This window comes from Taudactylus pleione, unplaced genomic scaffold (genome assembly GCF_031769625.1).
Source record: "Taudactylus pleione unplaced genomic scaffold, aTauple2 ptg000032l, whole genome shotgun sequence".
Classification (NCBI taxonomy): Eukaryota; Metazoa; Chordata; class Amphibia; order Anura; family Myobatrachidae; genus Taudactylus; species Taudactylus pleione.
This window is the reverse complement of record NW_028284434.1, coordinates 26,453,269-26,475,370: the sequence shown is the minus strand read 5'-3', so window position 1 is coordinate 26,475,370 and position 22,102 is coordinate 26,453,269. Positions and strand designations below refer to the sequence as shown.

The following is a 22,102-nucleotide window of genomic DNA, read 5'->3' as shown; positions in this document are numbered from 1 at the left end:
AGGCTTAGTAAATAGACCCCTATATTTGTGTGACACAGACTTCCTAACACCGGCTACGGAGCTGCGAGGGTTACTCAGATGATCCGATGTGTCTTAGGACGCAGCACTGTGAGGAGGCATCTTTTTTCCTCAGAGATGACCTACTGCATTATCTTATTTTCACAAGACGCAGCAGCGATGTGAATTGCGTCCATCTCTGAAGCAGGCCCATAGATATAAAACACATTTTATAAACAGGTGCAGGACATGACTGGCACAAGACCTGAGTCAGCAGTACACATGTGAGAGTACAGTATGACAAAGTTACGTAACATGTGCCTTGTTCCTTCCCCTTTTGCCATCTATCAGCCCATAGACATGTGACAATGCACTCACGAGAATTCTAGTAGCAATACCTAGGCAACATATGAAAGAGTTTTTATAAAATAAGCTGTATCATTCATCTGGGGGCAAAGCCCAAATGTTCCCCCAAAAACGATGGAGAGATTATTTTGTTTTTTTTTGGCGAATTGCGATCACGATGTGCGGCAGCGCAAATCACCAATAATTACGATACAGCAACCTTACAGATTTTCCTGCACCATTCTATAGGCTGCGATGAGATATCTGTGATGTTGGTTGTTACGAGGTGCTGGAGAACGGCTGGAACACCAGAACCTCTTGGCCATTGCCGCTTATTGAATACCCTGCTTATAAACTGTAATGAAATGATGCTTTTAATTTTTGGAAAGTCTAACGTGTTGCAGGACACATGCTATAGTAGTACTAGATTGTTAATGACAAGCGCTAATATGCTTTTGTAAATGTCATACTACTGCTTAGATTAAATAAGGCGATACATACGCTCTTGGACACAAAGCTAGTTTTAGTTACCTATCCATTCCTCCATTGGTGGTCGGCAGGGAGTGTAAATTTCTCTTTGAAATCACTGCGCCCCTCCATTTGCACAGGTGAGCTTAGATGTCTGCAGCCTTTGATGGTGGTTTAACTCCAAAGTCCATCACTGGTAGTTTTGCCTGTCAAATGTACGCATTTACTATGCAGCATTTTGGAAGATGATTGTAAAAGCACTATCGATGTGCCAATCAGCAGATAACTAGGATCAATATATTTCTTAAGGTGCATACACACACAACGATGTAGCTAATGAACGATTTTAGTAAACGATTTTCTGCCTTGAAAAAATTAACTAAAATCGTTTACTAAAGTTGTTCATTTACTATGTTCATTTAAATGTAATGAACGATTTTTATGAACTACAAACGATTTTTGCATATTAACTTAATGAAAATCGTTGAGTTGACAAGTCTGACTGAACTACAAACTACAAACGTGAACGTACATGAACAATAATCGTTCATCGTTTGACTCAGAAAGTGAACGATTTTTTCAAACGATTATCGTTAAACGATATCGTTTAACGATAATCGTTCAAAAAATCGTTGTGTGTGTATGCACCTTTAATGTTAATTATATTCATACGTAGAGCAATTATTATTTTATGCCACAATATGTGGTGCTCACATCAGAAAATAATTATATTTGCCCCCATCATAAATCCATTTTTTTGCCGCATTAGCAGTCAGTTAATATTTTCAAATAATATTTTCAAGTAATATTATTTTGGACATCTAATATATTAATAAAACAATAATGTCATCATAAGATAATCCTCTTATCTTATACATAATGATGAACCCATAGTAAGTGTATTGATCAATTAATCAATCAATCAATTGATCCTCTTCATCTGCTGTTTGGCAAATAGCTCAGAAAGCAAAGCATGCAGGTATATCACCAATCAGAACCACTATTTTTGGTACTTCTGCCACTTTTTTGTTGATTTTTAAAACTATGGGGCATATGTATCAAAGCTTGAGGTGAGATAAAATTGTGAGATATATATCACCAACCAATTAGCTTCTAACTTACATTTTGCAGGCTGTGTTTAAGAAATGATAGTTTGGAGCTGATTGGTTGATGATATATATTTCACAATTTTATCTCACATCAACTTTGATACATATGCCCCTATCACTTAATAACTATGGTAATTTCTATCCTTTACAGGTGGTGATGGGAAGTGTGGTTTTGTGCCAGTTGTGCCATTAGTAAATGTAGTGGTTTTCAAAAATTAACAAATGTAGGGTTTGATAATTCGCCCTTTATTACATTTACCCCAATTAGTTTACAAAGCGCTGATAAATGAGCCCCTAATACCCCTTTTACACTTGCTCCAATAACCCAGGTTTTTGCACGTGAACGCGTAGCAACGCGGATTACTGTGCAGTGTGAAAGGGCCTGGTTGTAATAAACTGGCATTTCAACCCTGGTCATGAGAAGGGTTGAATGCTTGTTCAACCCAGCTCGTGAAGCAGTGTGAATGGGTAACTCGGGTCGATGCGACCTGGGTCCTGTTCACTGCATAGGAAGAGCCGGCGCTTGGAGATGAGATTAACTCCAAGCGTCTGCTCATCACGTAATGCCGATGGGGTCATCGACCAGGCATTAGTGCCGGGTCGGGCCGCCTCTCTGTAAGGTATCTCAGCTGAATTGCACCCCAGTAGCGCACCCAGAAGTACCCAGAAATCCCCCCCCCCTGACAGACTGGAGTGCAGGCAACGTGTTCTTAAGCCCTTTTGCCACGATTCGCTGGTCAATATGAAGGAGGCGGAGGCAATATGATGCAATTTAATTAGATTCGAGTCATTAGGCCCCGCCCCCTCCCGATTGACCCACGGATCGCTCTATTTGCCACGAGGAGGTGGGGCTTAAGAACATGGTGCCAGCCTGCTACATCCTGTCCCTATCAGATCTGCTGCAAGGTAAGTTTTTCGTAATGTATGTGACATATGTTTGTGTGTGTGTTGTGTGTGTGTGACATAAATATTGGGACATTGACAGAACTTTCATATTTTGGCCTCTATTCACCACCACAATGGCTTTGAAATGAAACAAACAAGATGTGATTTAACTGCAGACTTTCAGATTTAATTTGAGGGTAATTACATCCAAATCAGGTGAACGGTGTAGGAATTACAATGGTTTCTATATGTGCCGCCCACTTTTTAAGGGGCCAGAAGTAATGGGACAAACTAAACAATCCTAAATCAAACTTTCACTTTTTAATACTTTGTTGCAAATCCTTTGCAGGCAATTACAGCCTGAAATCTGGAACGCATAGGCATCACCAGATGCTGGGTTTCATCCCTGGTGATGCTCTGCCAGGCCTCTACTGCAAATGTCTTCAGTTCCTGCTTGTTCTTGGGGCATTTTCCCTTCAGTTTTGTCTTCATCAAGTGAAATGCATGCTCAATCGGATTCAGGTCAGGAGATTGACTTGGCCATTGCATAACATTCCACTTTTTAGCCTTAAAAAACTCTTTGGTTGCTTTTGCAGTATGCTTTGGGTCATTGTCCATCTGCACTGTGAAGCGCCGTCAATGAGTTCTGAAGCATTTGACTGAATATGAGCATATAATATTGCCCGAAACACTTCAGAATTCATTCTGCTGCTTTTGTCAGCAGTCACATCATCAATAAATATAAGGGAACCAGTTCCATTGGCAGCCATACATGAGGTGGTATGTTTTGGATCATGAGCAGTTCCTTTCCTTCTCCATACTCTTCTCTTCCCATCACTCTGGTACAAGTTGATCTTTGTCTCATCTGTCCATAGGATGTTGTTCCAGAACTGTAATGGCTTTTTTAGATGTTGTTTGGCAAACTCTAATCTGGTCTTCCTGTTTTTGTGGCTCACCAATTGTGTACATCTTGTGGTGAACCCTCTATATTCACTCTTGTGAAGTCTTCTCTTGATTGTTGACTTTGACACATATACACCTAGCTCCTGGAGAGTGTTCTTGATTTGGCCAACTGGGTTTTTGCTACACCAGGGAATTAATTCTTCTGTCATCCACCACAGTTGTTTTCCGTGGTCACCTGGGTATTTTGGTGTTGCTGAGCTCTCCGATGCGTTCTTTCTTTTTAAGAATGTTCCAAACAGTTGATTTGGCCACACCTAATGTTTTTGATTTCTACTTCAGGGTCCATAGGGGTCCACAGGGTTGACCTTGGGGTATAGCTGGATCTGGATCCATGGGCACCATGCAGTTAAAGCTTTAGCTGCTCCCAGGATGCACTTGGGTCCGTCCTCCTCTATACCCCGCCCCGAGCCACAGCACCTCAGTTTGAGTTGGTGCCCGGCCGGAGTCGGGTCACCTGCGCAGGGGGGCTGCAGGAGCAGCCCCCAGAAGCTTTCTATTTAAAAAAAAAAAAGAGCCTGTTAGATTTTTCATTTAAAACAGAGGCTCTAGTGCGGCAGCGACGGGCTGTCTATGCAGACGCCCACGCTGCCGCTCTCCTTCCCCACTGGCGCCGCAACGCCAGTACTGCACTGGGGATCGCGGCGGGGGGGGCCAGAGTCCGTACTAGCCGGACTCTGGGTCCCTCCCTGGACTGCAGCCGGAGTCGCCGGGGATAAGGTAAGCCGCGAGTCGCCGATTAGCGGCGGCTCGCGGGTATTGCCTGCACATGCAGTCCTTTGCCCCCGGTCCTAGGGGACAGACCGGGGGCCGCTAGCGGTGGCGGCGGGCTCCCCTCTGAGAAGGAATACCCCATGGGACCACTAGACCACCAGGGATATATTGGCAAGCGGGAAGCCGGCAAGCCCTGGGGTTAATAGGCTAGCCAGGGGAGGAAGCCTTCCCTGTATAGCGGCTCCTCCCCTCAGCTCAACGCGCCTTTCAGCACGCAGTCTGGCGTCGCTGAGCTGCAGACTCTTCGGCCACTCCTCCTCTGAGGTCTCTGGTGGCCATTTTCTCTGTGGCAACGCAGATCTCAGGGAGCACGCGGACCGGTCCCCCTGTGTACCTCTCCCCCGATTTAAGGACAGCGTACACAGCACTATAGCCCTCCCAGACACTGAATCTGGGCAGGTTGATTGTAGTGGAAAGGTGCAGTGAGTATATCTTCTCTGCATGGTATGTGACTTTTGCTAGTGCTGCCTGTCTGTGCTTATTTTCCGCTTACTGTCAGCTTATACCTATCCCTTTACTTCTCCTACAAGCCCTACAGGTGTGTGGGGGAGGGGCGTTTCTACAGACCTCACCTATATAAATCACGTATTTGTGAGGTTCGTCACATACAGTTGTGTGCTACACAGTGCCATATTGTGGGCTGTTGTTCAGCACACTGGTGAGTGCGTTTTCTTCTGCCCTGTTGCCAGATATATTTTTTGACTATATAATATATTCTGTCATGTCAGACGAGGAGGTTGAGCGCTCAGTGGCTCCGGTGTTGGCCTCCTGCGGACGTTGTTCTGCAGGAGTGGATAGGGAGGATTTGTCACAGGATGGCCTGTGTAGTCGGTGCCAGGTGGCTCCTGGCCCATCCAGACCTTCTCTGACGCAGGAACCACCGTGGGCGATGTTTTCTCAAGTGCTGGTGTCTATTGCGGACCGTCTGTCGGTCCCGACTGTTCTCCCTACTAGGGCGTTACCCGAGCCGACCATCCCCCATTCCCCGGGTGTCCCGTAGTTGTTGCGGAGTCCTCCTGGGTCTCAGTCTGTGGGTCCATATACGGGGTTGCCTATGTATATACAGGCTTCCCCTGTGCCGCAGCAGCCTGTGGTACCTTTTCAGGCCCCTATGGCGACTCCTCCACCCTAGGTGGATGTGCTCTCCAACTCCGTGCAAAATTTGGCGGCCGCATCCTCGGCTTTTCAGTCAATGTTGCAGACTGACATGCCTTCCAGGGTTTCAAAACGCCCACTCATGGCGCGGGCGGCTCAGGTATCGGACTCAGAGGGTTCCTCAGATAATGGGGAGGTCCCTGATGACACTGACTCGGACGCCTCGGTCCAGGAAATGGATACCAAGTCGTCCATTAATGTGTGAGCACTGGTTAGGGCGGTGCGAGCCATTCTTCTTATAGAGGATGAGGCACCGGCTCCTAAGTCGAAGTATCCTAGTTTCAAAAAAACTAAGGTGGCTTCTGCGGTGTTTCCCCTGTCGGATCAGTTGACGGATCATATGGCGGTAGCTTGGCAGGCGCCCAGTAAGAGATTCCTTCCTCAGAAGCGGTTGGCTTCTAATTATCCCTTCCCTGAGGTACATTGTAAAAAATGGGAAACTCCACCGGCGGTGGATTCCCATGTCACCCGTTTAATAAGGAGCTCTACTTTGCCATTACCGTCTATATCCTCGCTGAAGGATCCCACGGACAGGAAAGTTGAGACTTGCTTAAAGTCTATTTACTCCCTCTCCGGGACGGTGGCCCGACCGTCCATGGCCATCTCCTGGGTGGCCAAGGCCATTGAGGGGTGGGCCAATGCATTGGAGGATACCTTCCCGGACGACGCTCCGGATGTCCAGAGGGCGTTGTTGGGTCAGATGAGGGACGCTGCTTCTTACATTGGGGAAGCCTCTTTAGATGCTAGTTTGCTGACTTCGCGGGTATCGGCTGCAGCGGTGTCTGCCCGCCGATCCTTATGGTTGCAGTCCTGGAGAGCGGACTCTGATTCAAATAAAGGCCAGAGGCCTTACCTTTCAATGGGGAATTACTATTTGGTCCGGACTTGGACAAAATAGTGGATACCCTGGCTAAATCCAAGTCGGCTTTCCACCCTTCGGCGGCACTGCCTGCTAAGGTTCGGAGTTCGGCTTTTCGTTCCTTTCGGGTTCAGGGTAAGGCAAAAGGTCAGTCCTTCCCGAGACAGTCGGCGAGTAAGACTGCCTCTAAACCCAAGAAGCAAGCCTGGAGTGCTCGGCGCCCTTCTTCCAAGCAGGAAGATAAACCTGCGGCCTGATGGGACGGGCCTCCCTCTGGGAGGCCGACTTCTTCGATTTGCCCAGTGCTGGCACAATACCACCACGGATGCCTGGGTTCGAGAAGTGGTCTCCCAGGGATACGCCCTGTCTTTTCAGCACAGACCACCCCACCAGTTTTTCTGCACGAGTCCTTCTCAGGACAAGACCAAGGCGTTACAGATTCAGGAGGCTATAGAGTCCTTGCTGAATGCAGGGGTCATTGTTCCCGTTCCTCAGTCACAACGAGGGACGGGGTATTATTCGTCTCTGTTTCTGGTGCAGAAACCCAATGGTTCTCATCGCCCTATCCTCAACTTGAAGTCTCTGAACAAATTCCTCAGAGTTCCCAAGTTCAGGATGGAAACGTTACGTTCCATCATTCTGGCGATGGAACCGGGGGATTACATGGTGTCCCTGGATATCCAGGACGCCTACCTCCATGTTCCGATAGCACCTTCGCACCAGCGGTATCTCAGGTTCGCTATCCTTCAACACCACTATCAGTTCCGGGCGCTACCCTTTGGTCTCTCCACGGCACCGAGGGTGTTCACAAAGATTATGGCGGTCATGGCCGCACATCTTCGGAACCAGAATGTACGGCTGCTGCCGTATCTGGACGACCTCCTGTTGCTGGCGAGCTCCCCGGAGGTACTGCTTCAACATCTCCACCTGACGATCGCTTGCCTGCAAGCACACGGGTGGTTGATAAATTGGAAAAAGTCCTCCCTGATTCCATCACAGCGGATGGTTCATTTGGGAGCCCTGCTGGATTCGCGTCAGCAAAGGATCTTCCTGACTCCGGAGAAGGTCGCCTCCTTACAGCTGCGGATACGCAGTTGCCTGAGCAGTTGCCACCTCTCGGTCCATTCGGCTATGAGAGTTCTGGGGTCCATGGTGTCGATATTCGACATGGTGGAATTTGCCCAGTTCCATTCCCGGCCCCTGCAGGGGCTGATTCTATCGGAATGGAACGGGTTACCACAACGGATCCGCTCTCAGGTGCTGGTGTTGTCTCCGGACGTTCGGCAATCTTTGGCTTGGTGGCTTCAGACAGCTCATCTGGTCGAGGGGCGCCCCTTTTGGATCCCGGACTGGGTCCTGCTCACGACGGATGCCAGTCTCCGGGGTTGGGGGGCAGTGACCGGCTCATTGTCTCTCCAGGGTCGTTGGGTCTGCGGAAGAAGCACTTCTTCCCATCAACATCCTGGAACTGCGGGCAGTATACAGGGCCCTGCAGTCGTCTGGCCCCTCTCTTCACGGAAGGGCGGTACAGGTGCAGTCCGACAATGCCACCACGGTGGCGTATATCAACCACCAAGGAGGAACTCGCAGTTGGGCAGCGATGTCGGAGGTGTCTCGCATCCTGACTTGGGTGGAGGGTCACATTCCAGCGATCTCGGCGGTCTTCATCCCCGGAGTCCTCAATTGGGAAGCGGACTTCCTCAGCCGTCACGACGTGCATCCCGGGGAATGGTCGCTTCACCCAGAGGTGTTTCAGCTACTCGTGGACAGGTGGGGACTGCCGGAGCTGGACTTGATGGCCTCCCGTCACAATCACAAGTTGCCCGTTTACGGGTCAAGGACAAGAGACGCAGGCGCAAGTCTGGTGGACGCGCTGTCGGTGAAATGGACGTTTCACCTGGCGTATCTGTTTCCTCCGATATCCCTACTTCCTCGGGTTCTGCGGAAATTCAAGCAGGACGGCGGCACGCTCGTGCTGGTGGCTCCGGCGTGGCCCAGACATCCTTGGTACTCCGATCTCAGCAGCCTCTCCATCGACGCTCCGTACCTTCTTCCTCAGCGTCGGGACCTGTTGTCTCAGGGGCCCTGCCTTTACCCGGATCTGGGTCGGCTGTCTTTGACGGCGTGGCTCTTGAGACAGCCGTCTTGAGGTCTCGGGGCTTCTCCAGTTCGGTTATTGGTACCATGCTCAGGGCACGCAAGCCTGCTTCAGCACGGATTTATCACAGGGTGTGGCACACTTACTTTCAGTGGTGTGAGTCCAGACATTATGATCCTCAGGTGTTCCGAGTTTCTAGGATCTTGGAATTTCTTCAATCAGGATTGGACCTCGGCTTACGCCTTGCATCTCTGAAGGTTCATGTGTCCGCCTTGTCCGTGTGGTTTCAACGGCGGATTGCAATACTGCTGGATGTTCACACCTTTTTCCAAGGTGTTCTCAGGATCCAGCCTCCCTTTGTGCCTCCTGTGGCTCCTTGGGACTTGGCGGTGGTTCTACGGGTCTTGCAGGGTCCTCCGTTTGAGCCTCTTGAGTCGGTGGAGCTCAAGTGGCTGACCTTTTCTCCTGTTTTTCTCCTGGCAATTGCTTCGGCCAGGAGGGTGTCTGAATTGGGGGCGCTTTCCTGTCGCCCTCCTTTCCTGATTTTTCACCAGGACAGAGCGGTGCTCCGCACTCGTCCTGAGTTTTTGCCCAAAGTGGTCTCGAAGTTCCACATTAATCAGGAACTTGTTGTGCCAGCTTTTCAGTCCCCTGATCTTTCAGCTGGTGAGACTTCCTTAGATGTGGTCCGGGCGCTTAGAATTTATGTGGACCGGACGGCTTCGGTTAGGAAATCTGATTCCTTGTTTATCCTCTTTGGTTTTCACAAGAGGGGTTGGCCTGCCAACAAACAAACATTAGCCCGTTGGCTTCGTTACGTTATTTGTGAGGCTTATGAACAGGAGGGTTTACCTGTGCCAGCCTCTGTTAAGGCTCATTCCACTCGTTCTGTGGCTCCCTCTTGGGCTGCTAGACGTGGAGCTTCTGCTGTTCAGCTGTGTAAGGCGGCCACTTGGTCTTCAATTCAAACGTTTTTGAGGTTCTATGCGTTTGACACCTTCGCCTCTCAGGATGCATCCTTTGGGCGCCGGGTGCTCCTTTCAGCACAGGAGCGTCCCCGCCCTTAGTTGAACTGCTTTGGGACATCCCCAAGGTCAACCCTGTGGACCCCTATGGACCCTGAAGTAGAAAACAAGAGATATGGTAAGAACTTACCTTTGTTATCTCTGTTTCTACGAAGTCCATAGGGTCCACAGGGCGCCCGCCCTGACGCACCTGGCTTCAAATGGGCTGTGAGGCTGGTCACCGGTTTTCCATCTCCCATTTCTGTGAGTATGGTTTCTTGTGTGTTCCAGTCTTCCTTCTCTCTGTTTAGTCTCCTCCTCTGGCCTTGGCTGCTTACCAACTGAGGTGCTGTGGCTCGGGGGCGGGGTATAGAGGAGGACGGACCCAAGTGCATCCTGGGAGCAGCTAAAGCTTTAACTGCGTGGTGCCCATGGATCCAGATCCAGCTATACCCCAAGGTCAACCCTGTGGACCGTATGGACTTCGTAGAAACAGAGATAACAAAGGTAAGTTCTTACCATATCTCTTGTTTTTTCAGCCTAATGATGGCTTGCTTCACTGATAGTGACAGCTCTTTGGATCTCATATTGAGAGTCGACAGCAACTGATTCCAAATGCAAATGTCACACCTAGGATCAACTCCAGACCTTTTACCTGCTTAATTGATAATGAAATAATGAGGGAATAGCCCACACCCGTCCATGAAATAGCTTTTGAGTTGATTGATGGTTGAGCCATCAGTGGCCCCCTATCATGCATACCGTGACCATACATGCGCAGTACACTGCCAACGTCTAACATTAGGCTTCATAGTCAATATTCACCATCGGTACACATCCATTAGTGCCAGATCATCAGTGGTTGCTAACCATTGATGGTCAATGACAATCTTTACTTCAGCTCTCCGATGCTTCACTTGTAGCTGAACGTAAACATAAGTAGGTTTGAAATATTGATCTTTATTTGGCATTTTAACATTAGCTTACAAAGCTTTGCTATATTTGTCCTTTGTTTCTATTCCTTTTTTTCTACATTATACTGCTATGTTCTAACATACACGTCAAAATGTGTCATTTCCCTCTAGAGCTTAATGACACTATTTCGTAAGCGTATGTTTTCTGAAATGTATAGAAAAGTTTATAGCTATGTTTATGGTTTTCATTGGCCCTCAGAGGACTTTGCTGTGTACTGTAAGAGCAACCAAGGCTATTCATTCTATACTGTTACATCATTGTATTCTGCCAGGAGCTGGAGTGAGTAATAACTGCAGGGGAAATTCAGGTCATATTCAAGTTTATAATCAGTTCACTTAGTTTGTTTCTCCTGTCTCAAATGACAAACCGAAGATGAACAAGCCTATAGTTACTATATAAATCACTTGGGCATTGGGTTTAATTGCAAGATTTGGGACACAATGGCTGCTTCCGTAAATGGCAAATATAACTGCGTTTTGCCGTATAGTGCAGCATACTGTAATAATGCTCGTTGGGGTTAATTTAGAGATTGGTGAAAATAGACAACAAAGGAAAACGTGTGCCTGGGGTTTAGAAGAAGGATCGTGTGAGCTTAAACCTCCCCATAGGGAGTTGTTTTATATAGGTCTTTATTGAGAAAATGTAAAGATAACAACCCTAAGGTTTTCTTACTACATAATACTATAATTCTTCATCTTTCCGCACAAAGTTATAATAATCCGGCCTGCAGCACTACATTAACTAGGTGCAGCTTTAATACAAGAAGTTATTCAAAATTAACTGTTTGTTTTCAACAACAGTATTTAGCAATTTCATTAATTCTTATCAAATTATGGCCCTGATTCAGAGCCGCTCGCTCTGAATCAGGGCCGTCCCTCCTACCTTTTGGAGCGGCCTCCTGGCTGCTCGCATAGCTGTGGGTGACCACCCACAGCTATAGCGAGTGGCGAAAATGGTCTTGACCATCGCGACCATCGGGCTTGCAACGAGTTCCTTGCGGTAGGGTCTCGCTGCCTCAAGCCCTGGAGTGCTTTTGGCTCTATCAGAGCCAAAAGCACTCCCACTGACATCACTAGGGCACACTAGGGCAACATCGACCCGCTTGCGAGCACTCAGCGCTCGCGAGCGGGTCTGAATCAGGCCCTAAGACCCTAAATTTGACTGACCTTACACATCTATAGCCTTGAGCCTCCCTTCCTCCATCTCTACATGATTTCCCCGTACCTCATATATTTCATTCATGCATATTGCAATGTCCATTGGTCTCTCCCTAATGTTAGTCACCTCCCATTATCCTCCCTTCCATTCCTCCCTAATGTCAGTAACACTGCACGATCCTGCGTTCCATGCTGCATGTACTGTAACTACACCGCATTGTTCATTGCATCTGCTGTGCAGCACTGCGGATAGGACAATACAGTGAACGACGGCCAGCAACAATGGATCAAACGTACATACTACACAATGTGTACAACATAGGGGCGTATCTATAATGGGTGCGGGGAACACGGGCCCCTGGGTCCAGGGGGACCCCGCACCGCACACTCTGCACCCATAATATTTCTTACCTCTCCGGAGTCCCACGTCGGCGCTGGCGTCCGGCGCTGTAAAATGACAGGAAAATGGCCGCGGTGGCCATTTTCCATCGTATGTGCAGTACAGGGAAAATGGTCGTCACGGCCATCTTCCCGGTGACCTGTGCATACAATATAGACTCTGGGCACACTCTAATGCCCAGAGTCTATAACTCCGGCGCTGGCCGCCCACAGCTCAGTGCGCTGCCGGGCGGAGAGGAGGGGGCCTCCTCTCTAGAAACGCCCCTGATATATACATAGTATAGTGTTTACCCACCTTTAGTTTCTCTATAGTGCCACAAACCACCTGTCCTCATTCTGTCCATATATAGATAATACCATGACCTTACTTTTCTCGATGTCCTCATTTTGGCCTAATATCGTCCATCTCTATATAACATCATCAGCATCCTTCCATTTCTCCATATAACTATGAACATTCTACTTCCATCCCTCTGTCTCCTGCAATGCCACAGTCTCCCCTTTCTCTGTGCCACATTGCTCTATAATATCCTTATCTCCTTTCTGTCTGTGGCCCACATCACACATACACTATCTAATCAAGTTACCGGAGGGTTTAACATTGGTTTCTACATAAACATGAGTAATTGTCAACACGTCAATACATGACTGTTTTTAATCTAATTACGATACTGGTCACCACCCATTCTAAAAAATCTACATTTATGCTTAATTTAAATATCGCACAAGTGCACTATAACGTATTGGCTGAGTTATGTATGATGCCACCTTTCTCTTTCAGTCTCCCTTTGACAGTTTGCTATCTCATAAAGTCAGACTGCGTGTCCTTGGATGGAGAAGAGTGCCACCCAGTGGTAACAAATCACACCACCTACATTATAAAATACAAATTCAAATCTGCAGGACGGTACTGCTTGAGTACAAAAGCCCAGAATGAAGTCAGCAAACTGCTAAACCATCGCAGCATTACAGTTGATTCTGCAGGTAAGACATGATGGGTTTAATTCTGCAGATTTCACCAGCGCTGATGGAACACACTGGGTTGAATGTACTCATGTTTGTGGATTGTATATTGCATTTCTGTCACATCTACACTTGTGACTGAAGGGGCATAGCTAGGCTAGTACAGGGCATTCTCTTGCGAACATAGTTCAGGGTGGGCATGTTGATGTGTTATATAGCGTTGAATGGAGGGGCGCCTGTTTCCAGGTGTATCATGTTCTCTTATTCTAGGCTGATACAAGTGAGACCTGATAATGGCTATCAAACATATTAAGTTGAAGCCTCCGAGACCTAGCAGCAGGGACGTGCAGTCAGGGTAGACAGGAGAGGCTGAGCCTCCCCTGTCATACTCCCTCCCCTATCAAACTCCCTGTCATGCTGCAGAGTTTTGATATAAAAACTGTGTATTATTATACGTGTGCCTCCCCAGCCATTGATCTCACCGCACGTCACTGTCTAGCAGGTAGCCCCAACCTTTCCGCACACACAAATTCCTGCCTGCGACCCCCCCTCCCTTATCTCCCCACTGGTGCTGCTACATAAAAAAAAGAATCCGCAGCGGCCAAAAATGTTGTGCCTAGGGGTGTCCTGACCCTTAAACCCACCACTGAGCAGATGTAAAATGTTCAGAGAGATTTAGATGTGAGAGCAGCGTGTCCAAAGTCAATTCTAAGTTGCAGTGTAAAAATAAAGCAGCCAGCATTTGTGGCCTACATGCAAAGCAGCCAGCATTTACTAAAATAAATTATTTGCACCCCTTGCAATGCAGCATGGTTTGTGCACAGTTACTTGCTCTTTTATACATTACTCCATACTTTCCCTCTTTTGAAAAAGCATTTCAGGGAGACTATGAAAGCACCACCTACATCTGGGAGGCGTGCCATAAAAGTCCCTTACATCCACATGTAACTGAGCCCCATAGCATTAGTGAGATCTAATTGTTGTTGGAACCTTTTCAGGGCTTGCTCATGTATTGTGTTTTACAGGTAGTTTCATATAATTGGCCACGAGAAACCTTATATGAAAATGTATGTAGCAATAGGGATCATTGTGCCTTATAACCAATGCAGAGAAATGGCACTGATGATCACATTTGAATGTATATATATATCTCTGTTTTCTTTTTTTTTCTATCTGTATAACAGCTCCATAATGGGGGTAAGGTGCAATCAGGGAGATTGCTGGACTCTTCAGGGAGTCAGGGAGATTGCTACTATTTCAGGGAGTCTCCCTGACAATCAGGTAGAGTTGGCAAGCATGCCATACTAGCCTACTTTTAAAACCTAGTTTCAGGGAGAATATAGTTGAGGGTTCGTGTCATGCTCTGCCCAAAAGCCGTGTCTAACTCCACCTATGGGCATAGCTATTGCCACTATGGGGTGTGTCCTGCACTAAACCAAGAGTCTCCCTCAGGATGTGGGAGGGTAGGCAAGTATCCCCCTTAACCATACAGTGTCCAGCATGCACCCTCTCATACCCACACAGTGCCCAGCATACGCACAACCCCCATACAGTGCTCAGCAAACAGCCTCATACTCACACAGTGCCCAGCATACAAATCCCCATAACCATAGAGTACTCAGCATACACTCCCATACTCTCACAGTGCCCAGCATACAAACCATCATAACCATAGAGTACTCAGCATACACTCCCATACTCACACAGTGCCCAGCATACAAACCATCATAACCATAGAGTACTCAGCATACACTCCCATAACCACACAGTGCTTGGCATACAAACAACACCCATACCCATACAGTGCCCAGAATACGCACAACCCCTATACAGTGCTCAGCAAACAGTCTCATACTCACACAGTGCCCAGCATACAAACCCCCATACCCATAGAGTACTCAGCATACACTCCCATACCCACACAGTGCTTGGCATACACACAACACCCATACCCATACAGTGCCCAGAATACGCACAAACCCCATACCAAGCCAGTGCCCAATATATAGGCACAACCCCCATATCCTCACAGTGCTCAGCATGCACCGTCCCATGCCCACACTGTGCCCAGCATACATATTTTTATTTTATTTTATTTTTTGGTCTATATGATTTTATGCCTATGTTATTTTTTAATGCTGACACCCCGTCTTTTCCCCCCAGGTGTGCACCCAGTCTGGTTTGTCCTCCCTTGTTTTTCCTTCATTCTCATTGCTATCTGCTTCATCTTCTTCACCTTATTCAGAGCTGGCAGTATTAGCACACATCAGAAATCCTTGGTGGAGGTAAGTTACCCTACTTGGTGGTTAGCATACAGTCTTTGTGTATTGAAACATGGTTAATGTATTGAGTTACAATATAGACAAATAAACAGAATTTACATGATCCAAGAAATGTATTTGTATATTGAATATAGCACAGAATGCCACCTTTAACAAAAACTTTATCTTAGCATATACTAGCTAGCGAAGACTGAGGTTGTCAGTATATAATGTATATCTTTTCTTGTAACTGTTTACATTTTTTTTTAACTTGTATTTGAACCAACTTGGGGCCTCATAGTTGGACATAAAAGCAAACTGCAGCTTCTTTTGGCCGAGTACATGCTCGTCTTTTCGCAATATGCATTTTTTTTCCCAGACAAGTTGAACTTTTCAAGGGACAGCGGTTGGAGAGGGCGTGTAAATACGAGTAATGTACAGTAAAGGCGCGTCAATGAAAATGCGTATAAGATGTCTGACAAAAAAAAGCCAAATGTGCCTATTTGGGAGAGCATGGCATGTGGTTACTTAAACTGTACTGTTCACTAGCCTCTAGAGAATGAGGTTTAACCTCTAGAGAATGAGGTTGTGTATATTAGCCCCCAGAGAGTGAGTTCTGTATTGTACAAAAGCTTCCAGAAAATTTGCTCTGTAATGACCACGAGCCTCCAGATAATCAAATCTGTATTGTTCATTAGCTACAGTATGTGTGTGATCTGTATTGCACACTAGTTACCAGAGAATGGCGTATGTATTGTGCAGTAACAACCAGACAATTGAGTATGTATTGCATGCTAGCCACCAGATTATATTTTCTGTCTTGTACATTAGGCATTTTCAGAGGTGTTTAGTATTGTACAGTAACCCACAAATAATTAGCTCTGTATTGTTTATTAGCATCCAAGTTATTGGGCCTCAATTGTACTCTAACCACTAGAGTGTTGTCTATACTTAATTTTTATATTAGTCACCAGAATGCAATCGGTTTAGTACACTGCCTGCTAGAGAGAAGTCTGTTTTGTGTACTAGCCACAAGAAAGGCTCCGCATTGTGTTCATGTCGTTAAATGCGGCACTGCATTTCATACTAGCCATCAACTAGGAATGCATTCAATACTACACTATGTAGACAAAAGTGATTGGTCACTGGCAGCAAATAGATCAACAAGATTGTATTGACGTCAGTACTTTGTAGGTCCACCACGTGCAGTGATTACTGTAGACACCTTTCTTTGTAAACTGTCCACAAGTTCGTGGACAACAACAGGCGGTATATTTTCCCTTCTGCCTTAAGTACAGAGACCAACCGTGGCACTGAAGAAGGTCGAGTTGGCCTAGAACGCACCCATCGCTCCAATTTGTCCCAGAGGTTTTCAAAGGGGTTAAGATCTGGACTCTGAGCTGGCCAGTTGATCCGTGTTACCGATTTTTCTGTATACCAGTCCCGCGTCTCCCTGGAAACATGACCGGCGGCATTGACATCCTGATAAAAACATTCATTGTTTCCGTAGAACTGCAAGTGCATGGCCCTCTCTACAAAGTGTTCACATTAGTGGCCATTTGGAACCTGTGTATAATGGTATGCATGGTATGCATTTTGCTTGCGCGGGGGTGTCCAATCACTTTTGTCTACATAGTGTAGTTACACAGGATTGCAATTTATACAAATATATACATTTTCAGAATTTTTGTATGCTTAACGTCAAAGTCCTGTGTTTGTTAACATTGGGGAATGAAATACACCATCAAATTAACATTTAGAACATTTGGAAATTGAAAATCTTTACTCCAATGCCGTACATAGTAACATTTTATTTTTACGTCTTTAGTTGTCTTTTCATTGAATTTTAAAACGTAAACACTGCCTAAGAACATTTAGTCATGTTCAATATTCACTTCCTGCATATTTATGTAATGGAAAAACATTTTATTATTTGGTGCTAACACAATTCAATAGAATTAGACTCCACAAGGCTGGAAAATGAAATATTACATTAATACATAATTTATTTACTCCCTATAGTCACAAGCCATTAACTTGCGCTCTCCAATATGCCGCAATGAGTCACTATTGCCAGTAAAGCGTCTTTCCTCTGCGTACTGAAATGATTCAACAAATAGAACGATCACTGTACAGAGGAATTATATAAAATTGGCCACAATAGCTGAACTTACAGACAAATTGAAGAGAATTACAGGAGCGATGTATAAATTCAATGCCAGCTATGTGTCCTCGTCATTACACAGCCCAGAAGCGCCTTAATGCTTTGTAAGATGTGTTGTTCTAAGTGAGAACATTCTGGCTCTGCCGATAATTATAGCTGACGTTTCATGAAACAATGTCCTGATATTTTTGGCTGCAGGAGAACGCAGGTAGTATACAATAGCACAACACGTTAGTAGCTATGATATGTTTCGGGGAAATGAATGGCAAGGATATTTCACAGCAGCAGAAACTAATTTACACTCACTGCGTGATGTCCAGAAAAACCAGGGCTCTATGATAGCTGAAATCACAAACTAGCATTATTAGAAGAATGGACTTTTGTATGTACGTATAGAAAGCTGCAGGAATGAAAATAAATTGCAATGACGTACATTTGTTGTAAATCACAAAAATACAAATAAAAAAGTACATCTAGAAAAAGGATGAAGAACACAAAGGCAGTGATCTCTCTGAGGCTTACACTGCATCACGGGACATTTGCAGGTGAGGGCCTTACCTTAGGTGGCAGAATTTTGCTGGCAGAGGATGGGGGACTAGAAACTAAAACAATGACTTTGTAATCCAGGTCATGTAAATCTAATCTTGACTAAAGCTGGGTACTCACTAAACGATGTGTGTACCCAGCGATGCGACTGAGAACCCCCCGCCGATGGGCCGACATATCAGGCGGATATATTGGCCCCTGCTGCATCCCGCTGCATGGGGTCGCTAGTCGCATTGTCAGAGGGGTCTATTTACTAAGCAGTGTTAGGAGACAGAGTGAAAAGTGATAAGGTGCCAGCCAATCAGCTCCCAACTGCCATTTTTCAAACACAGCCTGTGACATGGCAGTTAGGAGCTGATTGGCTGGTACCTTATCAATTTTCACTCTGTCTCCTAACACTGCTTAGTAAATAGACCCCTAAGCTGCCTTACGATGCGGCTGACGATCCCGCAGGAGCGCGCAATGGGCGACATAGTGGGTACACACTTGACGATTTGAACGATTTGTCGTTTCTTTCAGTCAGAATCTAGCAAATCGTTTAACATATCGTTAAGTGTGTTCTCAGCTTAAGGCACCCTCACCTCCTCGTCTCTTACTTTTTCTAATCTCACTATGCTCCTTATATTGGGCCTGGTGCTAAGACTAATGCAGCTCCGTATGGCTGCAAAGAGCGATTGGGCGGCAGCGTTGCGATCCGTCATGGGTGTGTTGTGGGTGTGTAGCTATTCTGTGGCATGCGTACAGCGAGGCCAGTTTTCTTGCTCCAACTTGTGCCAGGTGCAGATGCCGATGCTAATGATGACAGTGGGTGGTGCGGCTTCCTGCTTGAAGCCATACGGATACTTGCATTAGCATAATGTAGTTAACCTGGCCTTCACTGCTTCCCGCAGTTACACCCATTATGTGTCTGACTCAAGCCTTGGACAGAGATAAAGTGGAGAGAAATAAAGTACCATCCAATCAGCTCCTGTCATTTTTTTAAACGCTGCCTGTAAAGTGACATTGAGAAGCTGATTGGTTGGTACATTATTTATCTCCACTTTATCGCTCTCCAAAGCTTAGTACATCTCTGCCCTTGAAGAAACATGGGGGAAGTCCAGGACATCTGAGGGCTTTTGGCATGGAGAAAATCCAACTAGGAATTAGAGGTGGTGATCTGAAGAAGGAACTATCTATGAGGGAAACGAGGATGATATATATGATGGATACTATCATACCAAAAGGAATGAATGAAAGTAACAACTTCACAGTCTTTTTAGACTGATTGATATGATGATTTCCCATCCATTTCTTATAGAATATAGTATATACATTAATATCTGTTATTAATAATTACCTGTGTAAATAATTCCATTGAACCCATGACCCCTTTGATGCATCATGTAGCATTTATAAAAACAAAGTAATAAGAAGGGAATTGATTGATATGAAGATTTCCATTCATTTCTTGCAGAATATGGCATACACATTAATGTCTATAATCAATAATTCCATTGAACCCATGACCCCTTTGATGCATTATGTAGCATATATAAAAACAGAATAATAGGAAGGGAATAAAAAAGAGAAAATAAGAGGGAAATCCTCACCGGGATATTATAGATGTATTACCTTTCTTTTAATAAATTAGTCTGGTACACAGATTCTATTTTAAACATAGGCAATATAGGAATAAATAGATCTGTTTGTATTATTATTTATTATATATATTTTTTTCCTATACAGACAAGTACTGTCCCCTAGGAACATACTATGCCCTATTCACATCTATAGTTCAGAGACAACAAAGGATTAATTGGTTGCAGTTATCTTTATGATTATAGATTTATTTTAAAAACACTTCTTTCCATGGATTATATAATGTGAGTCCTGTGAATGACACCACATATAATAGAGAAGTGGAGTCCATTAAACTATACATAAAAATTATCCCAGTAAGAATATTAGAATTTCATAATTATTCTTCATCCCAAATAATTTGGAGCAGATATGAAAGATGAATATATCTCTTTTTAGATAGATTAATTGGTAATTATCAAAAATATACTTAATTAGTTATCTGTCTGTAATAAATATATAATTCCTAAAATATAATTTTTTTACACTTAAATTTATTTTTCTTTTTTACATTTATTGGCTCAATATGTTTTTTTCACATTATATCACATATTTTTCACCTTTTTTTCACTTTCTTTCACATTATTTATAATATTAACAAATATTATTTTTAAGTTTTTTCTTTTTAATATATATAACAAATGTTTTTATAACATATATTTTTTATTTCACAATTTACTTAAGCACAACACAATACCTATATTATGATACTTAGCACACCTCACTAGATATTTTCTATTCAATTTTATCATTTAATTCACAAGAACGATATTATATACAGTTTGAACATAATTAAAAAACTTGTTTCACATTTACAACACCTTTTTAAAAAAATATCACGATATAATGAATATTAATTATCAGATATATTTAATTCTTTCATATTTTCACTAATCTAAATAATACTATATAGATGAATAAGATATAATGATTATAGAATGTATTATTTCTATATATATCCATAAAAGAATATATCAAATATATTATCTTTTAAAAGTCTTAAATATGAGATATAAATTAAAAATTATGACTCTAATTGGAATAATTGTTATATTGTGAATTAGTTATATATTATAACATTGGACAACCATTGACCGCATTTATTAAAAGAGACTATATCTGTATATAACGAGTTAGAATAAATCCTCCTATCATGAATTACTATTGAAGATCTAATGTACACACCCCCTAACTACGGTAGTCTGGGGGTGGCTACTTAAACGGAGCAGGGCTGAGCGCTCGGCTTGCCCTGAGGAAGCCGGACATCCGGCGAAATGTACATCGGCACCTGAAAGCCCGCTGGGTTAAAAGGACACACATGTCCAGTTTGAAATAGTTTGCCATATGTTATAACAAAGATTTGCAATATATCACCATACCGCACTGGTACTTGCTCCGGCGATTAGACGGCAGTGAAGCCGCGGCTATAAGTGCCGAGTATATGCACGCCGGAGGATACTAGAGAATTAGGAGAGTGTGTTCACACAATACTGTTTGAGATAAATACTCCAATTTACTTTGTAAAATAACCCATACATTGCTACTATTACCTAGCTTTACTTTGAGCAGTATAGTAAGAAAATTAAGAAAAAGCTAGAACAAATATACTGCTTTATTAATGTGGTGAAAACCGCAACACTGCACTAATTAATAAGAGTAACCTTGCCTTTTCAGAATCAGGTATTGGAGAGACAGGCTTGGCCCAGTTTCCAATCATATGTGGGTAATATTGGGGTTACACACACGAGCCACGCATTGGTGATAAATAATGTGATTATAATCGCAGATATTTAATATAATAATACTATCACCAATGGTATGATATATATGAAGGTTTGGTATTAGAGTGCTGCAATTAAATAATACGATTGTAGGCACAATTAATAAACTATGAAGAACTCGTGATTGAAGTACTCAATTACATTAAATAATCTTACACATTTGGTATTTATTTCAAACCAAATGCCAAATATATGTTGTGCATTTAATAATAGACAATATACTAAATAATAGGTGAAGTTGGTTATTCCATTCGTTTACTGTCAAAATATTTACAGTTAGATTTACACTCACTGCAGAGCAGGGGCTGGCTGGCAACTTTTAGCCTGGGGGGCAAATGCATGCAGGCGGCCCTGGCAGAGGAGTAGCGTTTAGCTACGGTGCCCGAAAAACGTGCGTGCTACGGCGCCGCCCGCCCTCAAGTGTTTCAGGGAGGAGGCGGGTCCATATGGGATTAATGTAAGGTAAAAATAAAGATTAGGGGCAGCCCCCTGTCGTAGTGCCCATATGCAGTGCCCCCGTGTGCCACAGGAGATAACACCCTTATGCAGGCCTCCAGTAGTGCCCCCAGTAGTGATCCCCCCCTA

The 22,102-nt window shown here is 44.6% G+C and overlaps 1 protein-coding gene across 1 annotated transcript in view; it reads left to right on the top strand.

The window, feature by feature from the left end:
* TMEM130 (transmembrane protein 130) overlaps positions 1 to 22,102 on the top strand; it is a 58,621-nt gene that overhangs the window by 17,592 nt on the left and 18,927 nt on the right. The window contains exons 6-7 of the mRNA XM_088451865.1: positions 12,967 to 13,169; positions 15,312 to 15,433. Coding sequence (XP_088307991.1) covers positions 12,967 to 13,169; positions 15,312 to 15,433 — 325 coding nt within the window. The remainder of the gene's footprint in view (positions 1 to 12,966; positions 13,170 to 15,311; positions 15,434 to 22,102) is intronic.